The sequence below is a fragment of the Leuciscus leuciscus genome, assembly GCF_965113295.1.
Source record: "Leuciscus leuciscus genome assembly, chromosome: 5".
Lineage (NCBI taxonomy): Eukaryota > Metazoa > Chordata > Actinopteri > Cypriniformes > Leuciscidae > Leuciscus > Leuciscus leuciscus.
This window is the reverse complement of record NC_138729.1, coordinates 18,095,089-18,118,316: the sequence shown is the minus strand read 5'-3', so window position 1 is coordinate 18,118,316 and position 23,228 is coordinate 18,095,089. Positions and strand designations below refer to the sequence as shown.

Genomic DNA, 23,228 nt, shown 5'->3' with positions numbered 1-23,228 from the left:
GCATCATCTTCACCTTAAATGCTAAATACAATGTACTTCCCCTTAGTTGTGATGTTCTGTCAGGACGGATCAGCAGATCTTTAACAGATTCTTCAATGTGTAATCCCATACATCACAGGAATAATGCAACAATATGTGCTGGTTCTTTGTTGCAATAAACTGTTTAATTTAAACTGTACAGAGCACAATTATATATTTGTAAATGACCTACATGATCTTAATAAAATTCAGTATAAAAATAAAAACATAATTCTAAATCAAAACTCTGTTATTTTACTGTCTTTAACGCACCAATCAAATGTCTATAGCGGTAAAGCGACAGCAAGAATAGTTGACTCACTGGTAGTCTATTACTTTTCAAACTAATAACAAGAATGACCCACTAAAAATTTGAATCCAAACACAAGAGGGGAGCAGATTATCATTAACTTATCATTGCGAAAACCTATAAGGCAGTGTTTATATGCTTTTGACTACTTTGTAATTTATTGTCCATTCAATTATTCAAATTTGGGGGGAAAATGGTAAACAATTGGGAAAATAATATTAATGATCCACTGACTTATAATAAAGATAAAGTCTACAGATCAGTGTAACTACATAACATTTACCGCTATAAACGCAACGCATACACTCCTCTTTCACAGTAATCAATGTGGAATTTTCAGTGTTAGATAACGTTACCTAAAACTACATTTGGTTCCCATATTCCTGAGTAATAAGTGGATAGTTTTGTAAATTGGCCACTTGTTTGTGAAAATAAAACCACCTCGATGAATAATAAACGCACGATGGCGCTGTTCCATAATACACCGCTGCAGACAGTCAGCACATCCCTCTTGAGAAGTTGTTGGTTGCTTTGGTTGTTAAGGAAGTCCATTAAGTTTGCCTCTTCAGCGAACTGGAGGTAACGGTGAGCTGTTTCAGTCTCAAAATGCGTCATTTTATTCCTCACACAAATGTATTTTAATATAGATTTAATTCCATTGCATTATTCATATTTTGGAAAGATAAAACGCTACGTCGATCTTCCAGATGTGTGAGTGACCATCGCTGTGATCGAGAGTTTTCAGTCAGCTGTAATCACTGATCATAACAGTTCATTATTGATGTCATTCAGTCTTAGTTAAGTATTAATTAAAAGTTGGACACCAAAAATAATAATGTTTTTATGTTGCTGCTGACTGTTGTAATTATTTGTAACGTTACCCTAATGATTTGTGTTTATAATTTACGACGTCCGTTTAATACGCAGAACTCTTTTGCTAAATAAACATTTTAGTAGATTATTAATGATTAATGTGTATTATTCCGTTGTCGTTTTTCATACAGTCTTACGTAGGACTGCAACGACTAGCAGTGATTGTTTATGGATTGTGTAACGTTAACGTTAATAGTGCAAAACATTCTTCCTCTTGCCCCCATATCTCTTAGCTGTTACAAATAGACCGTTTACACGACACCTATTTCAACTAAAAACGAACAACTATATTAAAACATTTATTGACCTCAAAACAAAGCTGTTATTTAGTGGAGAAAATTCCATTTTCATTTAGAAGACCTTTTTATCCAAAGCTACTTACAATGGAGGAGTAACTTGTTATACGAATTTTGTCACCGAAATAATTGGCTACGCAAAATATATAAAATGTTAACACAAAAACATTTTGTCTAGACAGTATTGTTATAATATGTTTGATTAAATTTTGGATTTTTAAATAAGAGCATAATTATTTAATTTTGAAAAAAGAAAAAAAGCTATGGTTCTTTGAATATTTGAGGACATTAAATATTCAACAATATTATTGATCTGCATACATTGACACCATATATGAGAACCGAACTGAGCTGGACGATCACGGGTTTCTCCAGAGCGGCTATATATATATATAAATTAATAACTTTTTTACAACAAAAATTAACCATCACTGAACTTACTTAAGCTGGACTATGATGCTATTTTCTTCTAGAAACAAACTTTTGAAACAATCTGTATTGTAAAAAGCACCATATAAATAAAGGTGACTTGACTTTATACATGAAAATGTATAGCTATAGCTTGCTATATATATATATATATATATATATATAATATTTTTTTTTTTTTTTTTTTTTTTTACATAAAAAGTAAAAAAAAAAACTTTGTGAAAACCCGAAAATGAAAATTTGCTCTTGATTTACTCACCCTCAGGCCACCTGAGATGTAGGTGACTTCATTAGAACAGTAAATAAGATTTTTAGCTGAAACTGTGGTCCTCTGTGATTATAGACATATAATGGAAGTCACTGAGTGCCGTCACTTTGTGATTCAAAAAAGCATATACAGACAAAACAAAATTAAAACCTGCGGCTCCTGACGATACATTGAGGTCCTAAGAAGCGAAGTGATCGGTCCATGCAAGCTGAAACGTTGGGAATCTGTGAAAAGTCAATTGTCCCAATTGAGATTGTGCAATTGAACGTGGTCTTAATTTTTTATATAGGTTGCGGCATCCAGGAACAGCACGATTACCATTTTGATGAACCATATACAACACACTCATCTTTCCGCTCATTATGTGACAGGAAGCTTGCACTCCAAACGATCGTTTCTCTTCTTAAGACCTCAATGTATCGTCAGGAGCCGCGGGTATTCATTTTGTTTTGTCTGTATATGTTTTTTTGAATCTCAAAGTGATGGCACCCATTAACTTCCATTATACGAATCACTAAGGACCACAGTTTCAGCTATAAATCATCTTTACTGTTTTACTGAAGAAGAAAAAAAAAAGTCACCTACATCTTGGATGGTGTGAGGGTGAGTAAATTAATAGCAAATTTTCATTTTTGGGTGAACTATCCCTTTAAAATTATTTAGATTTATTTATCACACAATGCTTCATTCATAATATAGACCTGCATGTAATATAAAATTCCACATTGGGCAAGATGTGGAATATCACTAAATCAAAAGAAATAATTGACAGAATAATAAGTTATCTATATAATAATTTCTCACTTTCTCCACAGGATGTAATCAGTTGAGTATCATGGGGCTTGTTTACATCTAAAACCAAGTTTGCCAATAGGATGAGTGAGCATGGAGACAGCATCGTCCCGTTTAACCCCGCTGAACTCCGGTCAGGAGAACCAGCTTGTAAAACAGATATTAATGTACTGCGTGTAGACCTGAGGAAAGAGAAGAGCAACAAGGAGGAGCTCAAAGACATCAAGAAGCCATATGATGGGACCAAACTGCTTCAGGATGAGCTTAACAAGGTTAGTCCATATCAGCCTCGACCTCCCTCTCTTCCGAAGCCCGTGGGATTGGGCATGGAGGGTAAAAACATCTCATTTGATGAGAAGCTGAGGGGGAGAAGATTGAGGAACAGCCAGGAGAGTCTCACGGACCCGGGTGAGACGGGCTCTTCCACTGATTCGCTTAAAGACGCCGCCTCAGTGAATGGCCAGGGCCTTGCATCCGGACGTCCACTTGATCTCCCACCCATGGAGACACCACCGTTCATGATAAGGACCGGGAGCTTCTCCGAGAACGACGAGTCCCCCCGTGAGGATTTTGATCTGAATAAAGAGCGAATGAAACCATCCAGAATTATTCTGTCCCCACTGCAGCTCACCAGCACTTATCCTCCTCTGGATAACAGCGCAGCCTCCGCGTCCTTAAGGACAACTAATCGGATTGACAGGGATTGCTTGGATTACAGTGTGGTGGGGAGAAGGGGGCGGTCGGAGAGGCTTCAGAGGAATCTGAGCGATAGCCGGCTGTTGGACACCATGGTGTCGGACAATGCCTCTGTCCATTCCATGAAGTCCACCTATAGTGTTCTGAACCCCATCAGACCCCGGGATGTGAGGAACAGGTGAGAAGCTTGTGTCTTTTCAATCGTTTCTTCTTTTCTGCAGCCTGTTTGAAGTTATCGCTCAGCATATCCTCCACTTTAAGATCACATGATCACGTGCTGAAGAATGGAAAGGAGATTAATGGATCAGTGAGATGCTTGTTCAGCACCTTCTGTAACTGTCAAACTCCAGCAGCGCGTTCACTCATGTTCTGCTTGAAAGTGAAACGACTATACAAGGACAACATGAAATATGATATCTAACTATTAGACAATATTATTGTTGATTAAATTGATGGTTCACCCAGAAATGAAATTCTGTTGTCATTTAACTTACCCTTTTGTAATTCATTTCTATGGGACATTTTTTTCAATGGGTTTCTAAGAATTTTCTCGCTGTTCTTTTCCACACAGTTAGATCATATTGTCACCAGGGGTTCAAAAGTTGGCCGTTATCGATAATTACTTTTATGTTATGGCTGATATTAAAAGTGTATACTATTTTGAAATAAAAAGTAAAACACTTAAAAACTGAACAAACAATGCTACAAGTAAATTTTAGGCATAACATAATAAAAATATGCGATATGAAAAATGGATATTTATTTTGAGATTCTAAAGATTACATTTAACAGTCTTAAATTATTAATGTTATTAATTCTTAAATTATTAATGTGATGCATATATAATTAAATATCCAGTCCGTATCGACTCCTTTATCCTTCTTATCCAATATTGGGCAGTACATATACATTATCAAAAGATGGCTTATACTTTTTTACTTTTTAGATTTAAAAAAAAGTAAATCCTGGTCACTGTATGGATTCATTGTGTGGAAAAGGGCAGAATGACCATTCTAAACATTTGGGTGAAGTCTTCATAATGTAGTTTATTTTAATATATTATGCGATGTATGATAGAAGGAGAATTTCTCAAAGTTTTTGTTCTTGTTTTTTGTTTTCCTGAAAATGTACCTGCATGTGTTTTTAGGAGCTTTCTGGAGGGCAGTGTTTTGGGTAGCGGTGCCTTGCTGGGGGCAGAAGAGCTGGACCGCTACTTCCCAGAGAGACGACTCGGTATCTACGTCGCCACATGGAACATGCAGGGACAGAAGGTGTGGAACAATATGTCATTTCTCATGTTTTGTTTGGTTGTTTTGTCTGAAGTGCATAGCAGCTGTAGCCTAAGCTCTCACTCTTGGTCTCAGGTGCTTCCATACAACCTAGATGATCTTCTGCTCCCAACCGACACAGACTTTGCACAGGACGTCTACGTTATAGGAGTTCAGGAAGGTTGTCCAGATAGGTAAGATTTTTCTCTTTTTTTTTCTTTTTGTCTTTTCCTGATGCTCAGCATGTTTACCCTCTTCATGTTTGTCCACAGGAGGGAGTGGGAGATCCGCTTGCAGGAAACTCTTGGGCCGTATTACGTGATGCTGTACGCAGCAGTCCATGGAGTTCTCTATCTCACTATATTTGTCAGGAGAGATCTCATATGGTTTTGTTCAGGTAAAGCTTGTTTTATTCTATTTTATTTGTTTATATGATATAGTATATTATGCAGTACCATTCAAAAGTTTGGGGTCTTGATGTCTGTCATATTTTTGTAAGAAATCTCTTATGTTCACCATGGCATTTATTTGTTCTAAAATACTGTAAAACAGTAATGTTGTGAAATATTATTACCATTTAAAATAACTGTTTTCTGTTTTAAAATATTTTAAATTGTAATTTATTCCTGTGATTGCAAAGCTGAATTTTCAGCATCATTACTCCAGTCTTTAGTGTCACACGATCCTTAAGAAATCATTCTAATATGCTGATTTGGTGCTCAAGGAACATTTCTTATTATTATGTTGACTTGTCAATGATATTATCAATGTAAGTTCAAAAGAATACAATAGCATTTCACTTTTGATCAATTGAATGTAGTGCTGTGCACGAATAGTCGAATATTCGATCTGTAATTATTCAAACAAATAAACATACTATTTGAATTTTGCTACATGTTGCTTTGCTTAACATGATACATTCAAAGTACGCAAACTAAAACTTAACTTAGAATTACTTTGATCTAAGTGATCTTACAAAATGGAATTACCTTTGGATCAAATGAATCGACATGTCATGTGTAAACATTGTCTGCTGAAATTGGGTTATCATAATATCACCGTCACAATGAGAAATCACACGAAATTCAAACTTGATGATTGAAATAAATGATTAAACTTCATTTAAATTAACGAATAATCAAGTATTCGTTTTGATGAGTTCAAATATTCAAATACAATATTTTTGAAAAATGTCGCTAATGCCCTAATTTAGCGTATCCTTACTGAATACAAGTATTCATTTATTGTAAAAACGTATAGACCTAAAATGTTTGAATGATTTAATATATACAATTTTGTCTTTTTCTGTCACTACAGAGGTGGAACATGCTACTGTCACAACCCGAATTATATCTCAGATTAAGACTAAAGGAGCTGTGGGTATCGGCTTCACTTTTTTTGGGACATCCTTCCTCTTCATTACATCCCATTTCACCTGTAAGTGGAATATTTTATGGAAACTTAACCCAAGGGCAAACAACCCTGCTATATGTTTTAATGAATGTTTATAAAGACTATGGCATTAGGTTTAAAGGGATAGTTCACCCAAAAATGAAAATTCTGTCAGTAATCACTCACTCTCATGTTGTTCCAACCCTGTAAGGCTTTCTTTCATCTTCGGAACACAAATTAAGATATTTTTTTGATGAAATCTGAGAGCTGTGTCAATCCTCAAATAGGCTTCTATGGGATCGAAACTTGCCGGCCCAGAAAATGTATTAAAAACATTGTTAAAATAGTCCAAGTGACTCCAGTGGCTCAACCACAAGTTTATCAAGCGACGAGAATGCTTTTTGTGCGCAAAAAACAACAAAAATAACGACTTTATTCAACTATTCATTTTCTTCTGTGTGGGCCTGAATGAATTCACGTAGTGTAACAGCGCAGCGCGTCTGGGTTGTACGTCACCACGTAGGCTCACTATTATCCAACACTGGTCATGTGTGTGATGCGTGTGACGTACAACACAGAAGCAAGGCCCACACAGATGAAAATTAATACCTGAATAAAAGTTGTTATTTTTGTTGTTTTTTGCGTACAAAAAGTATTCTCGTCGCTTGATAAACTTGTGGTTGAGCCACTGTAGTCACTTGGACTATTTTAACAATGTTTTTAATACATTTTCTGGGCCGGCAAGTTTCGATCCCTTAGAAGCCTATGGAGGAGAGAGAGAGCTCTCCGATTTCATCAAAAATATCTTAATTTGTGTTCCGAAGAGGAACGAAAGCCTTACGGGGTTGGAACAACATGAGGGTGAGTGATTACTGACAGAATGTTCATTTTTGGGTGAACTATCCCTTTAAGCCCAGCTAGGAATAAACCCAACCCAGTCTTTGTGTTTGTTTCAGCTGGAGATTCTAAAGTATATGAGAGGATTTTAGACTATAACAAGATAATTGAAGCGTTGGCTCTTCCTAGAAACCTTCCTGATACCAACCCTTACCGCTCCACCACCTGTGAGTGTTACTGCTTTTGTCATATTTAAAGATTTTATTGTGTATTATTTATTTTATTATTTGAATTTGATTAACAAAAAATGGTTCATTCTCAGGTGATGTCACAACCCGTTTTGATGAAGTCTTCTGGTTTGGAGATTTTAACTTCCGGTTAAATAAAGCCAGAGGAGAGGTGGAGGCCATTTTGAATCAGGGTGTAGGCGCAGATATGAGCCCACTAATACAACATGACCAGCTGTTGAAAGAAATGAAGGAAGGCAAGTGCAAAAAGATGTAAAATTTCAGTTCTGTGTAATTTATGCAGGTATTATGTTCCCTTTAGGGAATATTTTGTTCTTTGACTGATTTAACTGGAAGAATCTCTTTGTGCATTTGCAGGTTCTATTTTCAAAGGGTTTCAGGAAGCATCTATTCACTTTCCTCCTACGTACAAGTATGACATTGGTTGTGACGTCTATGACTCCACCACAAAGCAGAGAACACCCTCATATACCGTAAACAGTGTTTTATTATATGCTAATATGTCACTATATACCCTATACTAGTACCGTAGTTAATTTTTCCTCTTGTGTTGACAGGATCGGATTCTTTATCGAAACAGACAAGTAGATGACATTAAAGTGATCAAGTATACGTCTTGCTCGTCCATTAAGACATCAGATCACCGGCCAGTCATCGGCATGTTTCAGGTCAAACTTCGTCCAGGTAGAGACAAGTAAGCAGCACTTGCACTCATTTCTACTTATTGAGTGGTAATCATGAAAAGAAATAATTCACCCGTAAAATGAAAATTCTGTCACCATTTATTCACCCTCCTGTTGTTCCAAACAAAGACTTTCATTCATCTCTGAAACACAAATGAAGATGCGTTTAATGAAACCTGAGAGATTTCTGTCCCTCAATTTCACCAAAACTTTTACAGTTTAAAAAGTTTATAAAGACATTGTAAAAGTAATCAATATGAATCCAGTGGTTTAATCCAATCTTCTGAGGAAACCCAATCACTTTATATGATGAACAGATTTAATTTAGACTTTTATTCATATGTAAGCATTGATTATCATACATACATAGAGCTCATCAAATATGGTCAAAGTTCCTTTAAGACAAGTCATTTCACTCGGCGGCCATCTTTGAAACGCCTCTCGGTCATGCAAGTGCAGCTCCCATCTCTTTGAATGGGGAAACATCAAATTCTCTAAAACTGTTCATAAAGCTTACGATTAAATTTGATATTTGAAATCACAGATGAAATCTGACAACAACTGTCTTATACATTTTGTTTCTAAATGCTCGATTCATGACAGAAAACAAAAATGTTCAGTCTGGATCAAGCTCATGTGCAGTGGAAGCACACGTCTGACTCTTTCTATAGGAACCGGAGCTTCTAACGGCAGCTGCAGTGACGCAATGACTCTATCAGTCGGCGATTGGCTCTTATTTAGAAGGCGGGACTTATTCCGCCATATTGAGCGTTGCACTTTTCCCCATTCAAAACAATACGAGTGACGTGTCTTGTGTTATTCTATAGTCTTTAATATGGTGAATTGAAGCTCAGAATCTGCATTTCTGTTTAGAAAATAAAAGTCTTATGGGTTTGGAACGACATTTTGAGTAAATGATGACCACATTTTTGGTTGCACTAACTACTAGTTACATGACTCCAGTTTGACGACTTCACATTCATGTCATTCTAAATATTTTGGTGTTACGAGTTACCTTAAAAAAGATAATGGCAATCAAAAGCACTGGGACAACCGGCTGTTGTCTCCCTACAAAACAAGCCATGCGATCTAGTCAACTCAAGCTTTTCATCAATTTATGGAATGTTTTGAGGTCTGTTTGTGTTATCGGTGTGTGTTTGTCATGAGACATTTTTCATGCAGTTTTGATAAACCACTAACTCTGTCTGTTATCCTCCCCAGCATTCCCTTGGGTGCTGGCCAGTTCGACAGGAGCCTGTACCTAGAAGGAATCCGAAGGAGAATCACACGCGAGTTGAAGAAGAGAGAGGCAGCCATGAAAAACCAGAATAACAGTACAGTTTGCACCATATCCTGATCTACCGATGTGCGAGAGCCATAGGGTGCTAAAACTGATCAACACTGAGCTACTGACTTGGAAAGCTGGACTTTCAGGACCAAAGGATAACTCTGAAGTGCACAGTCCAGGGACCAAAAGACTGCAGCTGGACTTTTAGCAGCTAGTGTTGGAACTGTAAAATATGACTTTTTAAATCTATAAATTATACTGACCAGAGTAAATTGTTAACTTGTACTGTACATCCATTATTCCTAATTAGTTTTTTTGTATTGTTTCATATTCTGCTATTCAACTTGCAAGCTGTAACAATCTGTTCTATGTATGGTTTCAACTGATAGTGTTTCATGGCCTTGTTAAACCATTAGCTCAACTTCTAATCTTTTACTGATAATGTAAACACCTCATACCAGTACCGGGTCGCTGATCCGCCTGGTTTCATTGGCTTCTGGGTCTCTCTTTTGAACTGTTTCTTAACAATGTGCTAACAGTGGTACTGCTTTTAAAAAGGAAACTGTACTGTAGCATCATTACCAGCAAAATGGGGGAATATTGGTGTTAGCAGCGGTTTATTCATTGATTGTCATCGATAGGTGAACGTGGTGTGTCAATGTTGAGAATTTGACCTTTGGTTAAAATGTGTGCAAAATCTAAGTGAGGAGGCACGGACTATACTTGAGTTTACTGCCTTAACTGTTAACTAACAACAAAATTCAGCTTACTTGATGTAAAGTGCGATATTGGGAACGACCATAGTATTGGTATTGCTTGCGCATGGATCTCTCAGTGACTGTGATGTAATACTAAGTCACGCATTCACATCATGAATTTCAGTTCTATTTGTACTGAAAGTGCCTGCGATCTTGCTCATGATTGCCTCAGTGACTTCAAATACATTCTGCTGTTTAAAACCAAATAATAGCCTGTTACAAATATTTGTTTACAATGTAAAGTAATACAAAAACTGACTTGTATTCTGTGTTATTTCTTAGAATTTTGTTTCAAGCACACATTTGGCAGCAAAAAGGTTATTCAAACACAAACCGAGGAACATATTGCTGAATATTCAAAATGCACAGAGACAAAAAAAAAAATATTGAAAGCCAAAAATGAGAAAAGATCAAACTTTAATTTTTTTCAAGGGATGTCAGATTCACCCATTGCCATCACAATGAGCAGCAATGGAAAAATATAACCGTAAACTGAAGAAGTGCAAGGGAATAAATATGTTATTTTAGGGCAAACCAACATAAAGGGATAATGACAATGATTGGGTTGGGAGGGTCGTATTAACAGGAATTCAGCAAGAGCAGTAGAGCTTATATACACTTTAGGCCATTCATCTATGGGTCGGTTTTCACTGCTATGGTAAGTGCACAGTCTCTGTCATTCTGATTAAATATTAATATCTAACACTAACTAAAAGATAAGAGTTTTATAGCGCTTTGTGAAAAAATGCTACGTGATGTGAGGAGTATCTTTCTGGTTTGCCCAGTTTTACACAGAAGAGCACAGCCTATCGACAGCAATGCAGACATGTGAACAAATGGCATGGGAAAGTCCACTTATTGAGCCAAATAAGATAGAAATATGAAAAATGAGCACATTCACTTTAAACACATGGTGGGTTCAAACAAAATCATGCAAAAAATCAATGTGGGGTGTGTGGAATTAAACAACCATCAAATCAGAATTTAAAATGTAAAGGGATTTTCCACACAAAAATGAAAATGCTCATTTACTCACTCTCATGTCATTCAAAACCTGTTTTGAAAATATAACAGAATATAAAAAGAAAAACTCTTTCTTCTGCGTAACAGAAAATGTGATATTTTGAAAAATGTTGGGAACCAAACACATTGTATGGACCGCAAACTTAAGACCTTTATCATCTTTTATGTTCCACAGAGGAAAGTCTACTATTTTGGAATGACATGAAGGTGAATAAATGACAGAATTTTAGTTCAGTAAATGCTGAACTCTCTCTTTAAAGTCACCTTTTAATCACTATATAGATGAAATGCAACCACATACAGTCCTTCTAAGCATTGCACTTAAATTCCAGTCAAGAATAATATATTTGTTGGGTCAGTGCTCCTATTTGTCTCTAGATGGTGTCAGCCATCGGTCCTCTATCGGAACAGGCGGTATATGCGAGGCAGACGTCCATCTTTACTCGAGAGAGCGGCCTGAATGTCCTCGTACGAGGGCAGCTCTGTCAGATCTCCCAGCGCAGCAACCGCAGGCTTACTACGCAGCATCTTCGCTGTAACTCTCTTGATGTCACTGGCCGTAACATTACCTAAAACAAAGAAATTGTTAATTGTTTTTGTTTTTTCACAGAGATGTCTCCAGGAAAGAACAAGTGAAAAGTTTGATACTGATATTACACATTCAAGCCAAGTAATCTATTGAGTCAAGAAAGCACACAACCCTTCAAAAGTAGTTTTTTTGAAAGAAGTCATTGGTGATTACCAAGTCTGAATTTATTTGATAAAAATATTACAAAACATTAATATTGAGAAATATAATAATTTGTTCCTGTGTTGGCAAAACTGAATTTTCAGCATCATTACTCCAGTCTTCAGTGTCACATGATCCTTCAGAAATCATTCTAATATGCTGATTTGGTGTTTGAGAGACATTTCTTATTATTATCTATGTTGAAAACAGTTGTGTTATATCTTTGTGGAAATCATGGTACTTTTTTTAAGGATTCTTTCACAAATGCTGTTCTTTTCATTCATTTGAAATGGAAATCTTTTTAAACATTATAAATGTCTTTACTGTTACTTTTAATCAATTCACTGCATCCTTGGTGAATTTCTTTGGTGAAAAAATGTTTCACTGACCCCAAAGTTTTGAAAGGTATTTTAAGTATTAAACATACATTTGCAAGCTAAATTAAGAGTTGATCTAGGCTTTACTCTGCAGTATCATCAACACTTACTGATGAGCTCACACAGCTCATGCGGCAGCTTCCTCTTGCCTGTCGCGAGTACTTGACGACCTACGTCTTCAAAGATGACGGGTCGAGACTCCAGGTTCATCATGAGCATGGATTTCAGTTGTGTCTTGGCTCTCTCTAGCTCCATCTGCCCAAGTGAGAGATTTGCAACAATGCAATGCAAAAAATTGCAACAAATTCAGAATGAGAAACAATTAACAAAAGAAGGTCTTACTTCTCCTGCTGTCCCAGTCATCTGAATAAACTCCCTTGTAATGATCTCCACCATTTCTCGCACCTAAAAAGATGATTTTTTAAAAATGTAAATATGGTGTATTGTAGTTATATTTATCACGTAAACCAAACTACAGTACCTGTCTAGGGTCTGCACTTGCATGGATACACAGAAGACCACTATCTTCATAGCTGTGGTGGTACGAAGTAGCATTGTACATCCAGTGATGCCTGTCCAAACGACAACAGATTGCTAAAAACGGTTCACCATATAACAGCAGTTTCAGAGCATAAAGAGATGATGCCACACCTGTTGAGCACATTAAGGTAGAGACGGGTGAACATGCCTTTTCCTGGCCCTCCGGCAGAGAAGGACCCTCCGCCTCCCATCATCATATTGAGGACCGCAAAGGGGATGAAGTCATCCTCCTATCAGTCAGTCACAAAAAAGACTTATATAAAGCACACAACCAATTTCAGCAAGTGTGAAATTTAAATGATTTGATTTAATGTGTAACAAACCAAAAAGGAGCAACTCTCCAGCCCAATCATGATGTGCGTTAGTTCAGGAATGGGTGTCGGACCCAAACTCACATCGGACATGTCCTTCTCCATCTGATATGAGAACAAAAGCTTAGCTTAAGTAATTCGGGAATCTTTCAAATTCTGCTGGTCTTTGGGCCGTGACACACCATGCCGACGGTCGGCAATGGGTTCGTTTTTGTGGTTTCAGCATGTTAGCATCTCCGTCAGGACCGTCGGAAAGAGAGATCGCTCTGATTGGCTGTTCAGGTTAGCGAAAGTGTCAGTGCACGAGGATAAAAGTAATCAGAGCACTTAGCACAGAGTCTGTTCTAATTTTACGTCATCTTACCTGAGCATTCAATATGCAGACATTTTCATAACAACATGAGCCGCCTGGAATGAAGAAGTGATCGGCGTGACTGATTTTCAAAATGGTAAGCACTGCTTTGTTTACAGTTTGTATATCTGCAGTCCTTGTTCGGTTTCCCTATCTGAATGACATATACACTGTTATTTCCTTGCACAGAGGCGCAGAACGCACATGCTAGTTGGCAGTCGTCTGTAGTTCTTTTGGTGTCTTCAGGTGCAGCTTTTAGGCACAGATGCAAGCAACACGGGGTGACAGTCGGCTTTTCATCACTGTTAGTTCTTTGACGTCGGCTAGGTGTGTCACAGGCTTTAAAAAGGTGCTCACCTTAACAATGCCGCCCGTGTATTGTGCTACTGACAGGTCGACGTTGGCAGGTGTGCTCACGCCCCATACAGGTTTAACATTTAGGAGATACTTCCTGGCACACTGAACAAGCTGCTCATGTTCAATCCCAACCCCGGCCAGCACCATGCGCTCCGGGCAGTAATAGCTCTGAAGGTACTTATGAAGCAGCCTCTTGTCGATCCTCTCAACATTGTTGGCAGGGCAGAAGCGAGGCAGGCCCACGGTGTTGCCCCTGTATGCTGCCTAAACATTGAAGAGATAATAAAATAAGACTTACAAACTCAATTCAATGATCTACAGCAAAGTATTGATATTTGTAGAAGTGGTCATACTGCATGAATCATTTCTGTTAGTAAAGGCTCCGGGTCAGGTCTCATGTTCAGATCCTCCAACTCAAACCGAACAGCCATTCTGGTCATCTCAATCTCCTCATCTGAAGAAAATATCATAAAGTTACATTACCAGTCAAAAGTTTGGAATAATTCAGATTTTTTTTATGTTTTTGAAAGAAGTCCATTGTTTTTTGACAAAAATACAGTAAAAACCTATAATATTCTGAAATATGATTACAATTTAAAATAACTTTTCTATTTTAACATATTTTAAGATGTAATTTATTCCTGTGATGGCAAAGCTGAATAAGTGTTCAGTGTCACATGATGAATGAAAGTGATAATGTGAAGGCCAACCCATGTGTCTGTAACCCATACCCTGGAAATTGACCTCTGCATTTAACCCATCCAAATAGGTCCACACACATTAGGAGTAGTGAGTAGTAAACACACACACACACACACACACACAGTACAAACAGTGGACACATACACCAGGCGCAGTGGGCAGCCATTTTTGCTGTGGCACCCAGGGAGTGATTGGGGGTTAAGTGCCTTGCTCAAGGGCACCTCAATCATTTCCTGCCAGGATTAAGGAATAAAACCCGCAACCTTCGAGTCACCAGTCTGACTCTCTCACCATTAGGCCACGACTATCGACTGATCCTTTAGAAATCATTCTAATATGCTGATTTGGTGCAGTTATCAATTATTATAGGGGTGGTTGTGGCGCAATGGATAAGACACATGCCTTTGGTGTGAGAGACCCGGGTTCGAATCCACTGTGAGACACCAATGTGTCCCTGAGCAAGACACTTAACCCCTAGTTGCTCCAGAGGCGTGCGACCTCTGACATATATAGCAATTGTAAGTCGCTTCGGATATAAGCGTCAGCTAAATGAATAAATGTAAATGTATTATCGATGCTCAATTTTTAATAATAGTTATTAATGTTGAAAACAGTTGTGCTGCTTCATACTTTTGTGGAAACCGTGATCATTTTTTTAAGGATTCAGGATTCATTTGTTCAGAAACTATAGAAACTATTCAGAAAATAGATTTTTTTTTGTAACATTATAATAATATTAGTCCCCCTATTATGCAATTTTAAAGGTTCCTAATTTTGTTTCAGAGGTCTCCTACAATAGGTTTACATGATTCAAAGGACAAAAAACACTTTCATTTGCTCATAATATACATTGCACATGTATCAAACGACTCGTTTTCAGTCGAGAAATTCTGACTCTCTAAACCCCTCCTTTCCAAGAGCCTACTCTGCTCTGATTGGTCAGATGGTGCAGTCTGTTGTGATTGCTCTACCGCTTACACCGAATGTCGGAAACGAAATGTCTATTACCATTACTGAACTTCAGCTCAGGACAGTGTTGCCAGATTGGGTGGTTTTGAATTTGATTGTGCAGGTAAAAATTGGTTTGGGCGGATGGACAAAATTTGGGCTGGTTTGGGGTCAGTTCAGCAGCTGTATATTCAAGTGATTGCTATGCCAAAGTAGCATACATATACAGTAAGTTGTATCTACAGTAAAGAGAGGCACAACTCTTAAAACGTGGATTACAGCAGTGATGAGCAATGACTCGAAGGCTCTTTATAAATACATAACTCTGAGAGCACAGTTGAATGACTTAATTGAAATCGAATATGGGACCACTCCTGTCCATCGTCATGTGCGCACTGGCCTGATCAGGACATGAGCCATTTTTAAACCGTCCAAACGACACTCTACTCGTCCCTGGCAGCTGCTGAAAAGAGGTTTGGATTCACAATTAATCAGTTTTGACTGTGCTAAGAATTGCATTACGGTCAAGAAATTTTCAAGAAAGACATTTTGGTTCTGTTTAAAGCGCAACACAAATTATGTTTGAAACCAGTCCAATCTGGCAACACTGTCCGGAGCTGAAGTTCATTATTATTGTCGTTAATTTTCTGAACACGCATTATGCAAACTTGTAGGCATGTAGGTTACAGAAGGGAGACTGGAATTGCTGACGGCTGCAGTTCAGAATCTATAATTTTTTTGGGAGAGACAATATTTATCGTGCACTTTAAAACTTTGCAGACCTTTTACATTCACAAACAGCTATATTACGCAATGCATAAAAGGTATTATCTGAAAAAGAATAATAGGGGCACTTAAATGTGTAATAATATTTTACGATTTACTGTTTTTTTACTGTATTTTTGATCATAAGAGACATCTTTCAAAACAAAAACAAAAAAAATATTCCAAACTTTTGACTGGAAGAGTCTCTTTAACCCTTTCAAAGATTCAAATGCTCAGATGCTCACCTAATAAACGAGGCTGTAGAACTGCATCTGACAGGAGGTTCACCACAGTTTCTAGACCCTTCACTTCAGCTGAAACCGCATACATCGTTGTGTCTCTTTAAATGACAGAAAGAAATAAAGCATGAGGTAAAACAGAAAAGAATCATAACAGCATTGAAAAACAATTCACTTTGAACTAAAATAAAAAAATAAAAATAAATGCAAGACCTGGATGTTTGACAGTCACATATGCCTCCATGTTTCTCAAGTGTTAGGAGAATTTCATCTTTACTTCCAAACTGGGCTGTAGACTTACAGTAAAGAAGAATGAGTTGGTTTGTGCACTAACAATCAAAACAGCGTCAAAGCTATTTAGTAGTCCAACTCATAATCATTGACAGACTTACAGAAAAGGAAAGCTTTTCCAAAAAGTGTGCAATTCCACTGGGATATTTTGCTTCATGACGCGAGCCTGAATTTACTAAAACTAAAAACAAACAGGTGAAATAAAAACACTTGGTATCTGGTTCAGCTCATTAGAATCAAACAACATCAGAGTATCTGCTACACATTTTACTTACTTCCAACAGTACAGAATTGACCAAATTTGTTCTGCGATGCAACTTTGAGTCCGTTTTCTAAGGTGGTGATTTTAGTCTCGTGTTTCTCATGGCCGTCCACAGAAGCAAAGACAGGTTTGGGAATCCCGGGCAGCGTTGTGGACAGGGACACGTTTGGATATGCACTGCCACTGCTGTACGGTCTACATACTGCGATGCCATACCTGCAGCACACAGACACTTATCAATAATCATATATTTCAGATGCCCAACACCTATGAAGAGATGGTGCCAACTCCTGCGAAGATTTCAGATGATGACACAAACTCTGAATCAACATGCACCAATGCTACGTTTTTCTAAATGTCATAATCATTTGTTAACAAACAAGTATTCATTAATTCAATGAGCTCATTGTTTCTGAATTAAATTATTACATTGTTTAAATTAATATATTTCTAGCTATCTGTGATTTTGTATATGTAAATTTCTGAAATACATAACTTAGTTACTTCTGATTACAGAACACTTTAAATTGTAATATGGACTCAGGCACTTTCTGTAAAGCTGCTTTGAAATTATGAGTATTGTGAAAAGCGCAATAGAAAAAAAATGTGAAGAGAATTGAATTGAAAATACTGACAGTAATAACTAACTGTTACTTTGTTTTTGCAGGTATCTCAACATTTGACAACTAAGACAGTTAAATCATGAGCAAGAATAATAATAACAACAACTCCACACTGGCTATTGTAGGCTAATATTTGCTGTCAATTCAGTTTAATTACCGAAGCGCGAGGGAAAGCACGCGAGATTTCGAAGTTTATCACATGCACATACCGCTATAACGATTTTATAAAGAAGACATAATACCTAATATATATTAATTTATAAATTCAGAACAAACATGTGGCTACGGCTCTATACATACGACACACTTCATTACAGTGCGTAAATAACTAATACATTAGACCAAACCTCTGCGCTCGGCTCCAGCCCCTCAATCTGGACATGTGAGCAGCCATGTTGGATTCTATTTGACCATGAACCATACCCGGAAATGATTATTAAACACTTCCTACTCTTCTTTCTGTGAAATGTTGCTGGTAGCAATGTTGCCTAGAAAGAAGAAGAAAAAAAAGGAAATAAAAGTTAAAAAACGTTATCTAAATGCTGCCCACGAAATAAATAAATAAATAAATAAATAAATAAAAGGCTGCCCACATAATTATGTAAATTCAAGACATATTTAGAAAACAAAGAATATTTACATTTACTGTGATGGAAAACATAAAAACCTGGTATTTGCACAGTATATATTATGATGCCTACTTACTTACTGTACTAGGCCTACATACTTAACATGTAAGAAAGACTGGGGCTAGTTTTCACTAAAGATATAGCCTACTATGCTAAAGATTTATACTAAAGATATTTCGTAAGTCTACACAAATATTTTCCTAGGGTTGTTCTACTTGTTGTAATTAATTATAATAATGAATTACCAAACAGATACATTTAATGATTTGCTTTCTTATGAATCATTATGCATTTCATAATATGTACTGTTTATATTTTGCTGAAAAGCCATTAACCTTTTAACTGTCAACCCCCTATTTGAGAAGACATGAAAATGTATTATCCAAACTTATGATTGTAATTGAAGAATGCTTTGGAATATAGTAGTTTGGTCTTTTTGGAGCTATGGAAGTTTACATTTACTCTAAATCAAATGTACTGTACTAAATATTTATTTTTATTTAAAATACATATTTTACAAACTAATTTTTTACTTAAAAATTACTATAAAATCAAAGCCAATCAAGTTGTGTTCCCAATTTTAAGTTGATATCACAAAAATCTAAGTTACTATGAGATTTTGTTATGGCGCTGTATCAAAAATATCCACCAGGTGTCACCCACATTCCATTGTATTTTTTATGCATTCTCTTGTAATAAATTAATACATTTCTGTCCAAATATCACTTCTCACAAAATATGGAACCTTGAGACTCAGACCTTTCCGATGACATGTGTTGTGTCAAGATTAGACAAGGTTTTGATTATAAAGTAGTTAAAATACATTTTGTAATATGAAACCTGACACTGTAATTTGGAGTGCAGTTTACATGGTAATGCAACGTCCAATTTCAAAATGGTTTTCACAGGATGAATTTTGGGTACGTATAAGTTTTCAAATGATAGCTACCTAATTAATGATGATTAGGCTACTAAAATATGTGGTATGAAAAAAGGCGACAAATAAAAAGAGCGCGAAGCGTCCAGCTAGGCGGGACGGTGACAATTAAGTGGTTAAATAGCCTTAAACAGATGAATGGCAAGGTCAAATTGTGACAACATGCCCCCAAAAGCATGTGCGCTAAATAAACTGTATGATTTCTCCTGAGCAATAAAAGTTTATATATTTTTTTGGTTGTGAAGTATATTAACACACACACACACACACACACACACACACACACACACACACACACACACAACTGAAGAATTAAAAATATATTCCTTGGATTAAAAAATTAGGCCCAGTCTTCCTATGTAAGGGATATTGTTCAAAAAAGCTACTAAAGAATATAAACCAATAATAGATTCATGCCTGACATTAAGTAAACCACATTACATTGAAAGGCTTTCACATTTTTCTTTCACACTAGTTAACCTAAAAAGATATTTGTATATAGAACAGTGTGTCCTTACAGCTTGTATTGAGACCAAAATAAATGGTGCATGAGAATTGGATTGATTTCTAAATGCACGCATCAGCTCTAAGTGCTTTTTGTCATGCATGTGCGGGCCACACAAGAATCAGTTGACTGAAAGAAGTGTGCAACAGCTTCTACATTTAATGAAGGATGTTTTCAGTGCATCTGGGTCTTATTTTGTTGACCATGTCTTTTATACCACGCATTAACTTTTCATATGAGCTTCAAGATACAATTCACACTCTGAGGGAGGAGAATGCGAACCTACATCACAGACTGAAAAACCTCACGCAGACACTGAGAGAACTGAGGAAACTGCTTCTGGATCACTCGCATGGTGAGAATAATGTCTAAATGTTCATGTGAGCGACCTTTGATAATAAATATGAAAGCACGAGTAGGTGTTTGTATGCAATTTTCTATTTTGTTTAAAGACTTTTTTCTGCACTTTATTAAAAGAGTTTATGTCCACACAGCATCTACTGTGGATCATGATAGTGACCAGATACATGCATGGAATGAATGGATTAAGAATGGTAAGATGCACCTCTTCGGCACTATTAATCTGAAAAGCTTTCTCACGTTATGTTGCCATGTGTGATGATGAATTGTATTTGCTGCTGTCAACTGACATATGTGTAGTGAATCAGTGCAGTATAGTTATAATGTGCATTGTTAACATGAATATGGGCTTACAAACAAGTAACTTAGCAGTGTTTGTCTCCACTCACTTTTTTATTACTTTACTTATTACTTCCTGGCAACAGTAATTCGTTACACTAGTTATATTACTTTTCCGTTTGTAAAACGCATAACTGCCCAACACTTGAGTCCATGCTATGTTATAGTCTGTAAATGTTGTATCAAAGCAGACTGGCCCTTAAATGATACAATCTGAGATATTGAATTATGTTTTTCAGGTCTCAGCGCAGAGACTCATCTCATGTTAGAACAAGCTTTCTGCTTGCCTCATCTTCATGCCAGTGCTAATTTATATTTCCCACAGGAAATTCTCCTGGTTCTGTCAGGTCTCATTTGGATTTGGATTCTTCTCATGTAGATATGGATATAATATTCAAACCCATCAGGAAAGCTAATTCAAATTTGTAAATATTGTAAATAAGTAACACGAATAAAACAACACTTTCATACACCTGAAAAAAGTTGTATTTGTTATCAATAATTAATGCACTGTGAGCAAGAACAAATTTGTTTTATTAATGTTATATGTTAATGAATGCATTACCCAATGTTAACATACTTTAACTAACCTAATGTTGACTTCCTTTAATATCAACATTTTACATTTGGCCGATTTAGGTCACAGAACTTTGAGAAAGAATCAATAGCTTACTTGATTATTAATACTCATGAAGCTTGGTTATAAAATCATGTGACAGGGGTGAATAAATGAGATTCACTTGTGAGAGACCTGCACACACAAACACTTTATGCCCGGTTTCACAGACCAGTCCCAGACTAAAATGCATGTTTGAGCTGTTTTTAACTGAAAGAAACTTGCACATTTTGCAAGTTTTGCACATTTTGCACAACTTGAGATATATTAAAATATGTCAGTGCCATTGTTTTGTCTCAAGATGCACACCAGTAATGCTTTTTTTAAGGCACGTTTATAAAAGCTACTTAAATGCCCTAATTGAACTAAAGCCTAATCCTGGTTTAATCTAAGCCCTGTCTGTGAAACCAGGCCTGTATTGAGCTGAGCGTGTCAGGAATCCAGACACAGCCCACAGCGTTACACTGTGAATAATGACTAAATATAACACTTGATTACGTGATGAATTTGCTGTCTTGTCATCTTCATTAGGTGATTTGTCAGACATAGGCCTATATGTGGATTAAAGATCATCCATGACAAATCCTTTCTGATTGAAAATGTAAATAAAGAATGAAACCACAGCTTGTGGTCCTGCCAAAGATGTTTTCTCTGTTGATTCTGTTTCTGTTCTGCACATGAAGAGATAGCTTCTCGCTGATAATTACTGTAGCAACATGAAATGATTTAGAGCAGACTTTGTGTGTTTGATGTTCCACACTGCAAATATCACAGTAGCCAACAGAATTGGCCTTTGTTCAGTTAATTAAAATCACCCTCTTGCATAGATTAGAAATCAGGCTATTTGTACTTTAATTTACATCTGATTGTGCCGAATTGATAAAAGAAATGAAGTTGATTTACATTTGCAAAGACTGAAACCCATGGTAGTTGATAACTTTCTATGTATATTTCTAAAATGTCATATTGTAAAATCAATATGTTTGTTTCTGCTATCTGACTGTTTACATTAAAACTTAAGATCAGATTCACAGATTAATTCATTGCAGTTGAACATGTAAATGTTAATGAATGTAAATTAAAAGTAAATGTTATGGTTTATACTGAAACTCATCAAGTTAACATTTAGTACTTAAGCCCTAAAATTTAGTTTTTTTTCTGCTTTCTGTGATTTTTTAACCAGCTCCAATATGAAATGTAAAAGTATGTTTGAATAAGCCAACTTTGAAGCATATCAGAAATATACCCCCCCCCCCCCCCAAAATAAATAAATAAATAAATAAATTAATAATAATAATAATAATAATTTATATATATATATATATATATATATATATACACACACACACAATTTTACACAAATATAAAACATATATTTGTATGTGACAAATCATTATTTTTAAGTTATTGGTATTTAAAGCAATATATATTTTACGGCTTTAAATATAGCCTATGGTACAATATAATTAATCATGCCACATGCAACCAAACACACATACAGGTGTGAAATGATTTATGCCAATGTGTACAACAAACGCTATTAGACTTGTGGACACCTTTTATGAATAACCATTATGAGGGAATTGAAACACAATTGTTCTCATTTTTCTCAAACTGCATGTTTTAGTTTTATATTTGTGGCCTCATTCATTTTGCACAGTGTCTGAACACATGCAGAGTGGTGCTTAGTCCTCTCGTATTGTTCCTGGCTGTGGAGGGGTGGTGCTCTGCTCTCCAGGTTACGTGACACAGCCCATCTGTGTGTATGTGTGTCTGCTGCTCCATCATTAGATCAAGCCTGTTGCATTGATGAACCAGAAGACACACATTGGCAAGCATTCACTGACAGAGATGCTGCACTGAGGCACTCTTCTGCTCTGCATGGGTAAGTACAGTATTTTTGCAATTGTTAAAGGCAAGGCTATTTATTTATTAAGCACAATTAAAAACAACATTTAGTTGACCAATGCGCTGTACAATTCTTAAACATATATGCAAAAAGCAAACATACAGTATGCACCAATATACAACACAGACGTCTGTCTACTCAACATAAAATGACAGAATTCCAACATATCCTTAAATAGGGTTCGACAGTTGAAATAATTATATAGGCCTATATAGTTCCATTAATTTTGTACAATGCTGTGTACAAGCATCAATTGA

General features: G+C 36.4%; 2 protein-coding genes and 1 long non-coding RNA gene across 9 annotated transcripts; 2 read left to right on the top strand and 1 right to left on the bottom strand.

Moving 5' to 3' along the window:
- Positions 1-846: 846 nt before the first annotated feature.
- Positions 847-10,414, top strand: inpp5e (inositol polyphosphate-5-phosphatase E). Of its 7 annotated transcripts, none has more exons than XM_082168920.1 (11): positions 847-907; positions 3,010-3,860; positions 4,830-4,953; positions 5,047-5,144; positions 5,223-5,347; positions 6,268-6,387; positions 7,281-7,406; positions 7,502-7,663; positions 7,785-7,900; positions 7,985-8,121; positions 9,332-10,414. In XM_082168920.1, exons 2-11 carry the CDS (start codon positions 3,070-3,072, stop codon positions 9,465-9,467), a joined length of 1,935 nt encoding a protein of 644 aa, XP_082025046.1. In that variant the 5' UTR covers positions 847-907; positions 3,010-3,069; the 3' UTR covers positions 9,468-10,414. The 7 variants fall into 7 exon arrangements, with proteins under 7 accessions (XP_082025046.1, XP_082025048.1, XP_082025049.1 ...); XM_082168922.1 differs by having other exon boundaries at positions 863-913; XM_082168923.1 differs by lacking the exon at positions 847-907 and adding an exon at positions 908-1,039.
- Positions 10,415-10,558: 144 nt separating this feature from the next.
- On the bottom strand, positions 10,559-18,097 carry pmpca (peptidase, mitochondrial processing subunit alpha; the record flags this gene model as incomplete). Its single annotated transcript, XM_082168926.1, has 13 exons — positions 10,559-11,748; positions 12,397-12,541; positions 12,629-12,691; positions 12,768-12,858; positions 12,938-13,056; positions 13,150-13,242; positions 13,847-14,110; positions 14,200-14,300; positions 16,507-16,601; positions 16,714-16,796; positions 16,893-16,972; positions 17,067-17,269; positions 18,024-18,097. The coding sequence occupies 13 exons, from the start codon at positions 18,095-18,097 to the stop codon at positions 11,579-11,581; spliced, it is 1,581 nt and encodes a 526-aa protein (XP_082025052.1). The 3' UTR covers positions 10,559-11,578.
- A 1,765-nt stretch (positions 18,098-19,862) lies between these two features.
- On the top strand, positions 19,863-21,716 carry LOC309498185. The gene is made up of 3 exons (XR_014205872.1): positions 19,863-20,102; positions 20,242-20,301; positions 20,686-21,716. It is a non-coding gene; the product is annotated as an uncharacterized lncRNA (long non-coding RNA).
- Positions 21,717-23,228: the final 1,512 nt, after the last annotated feature.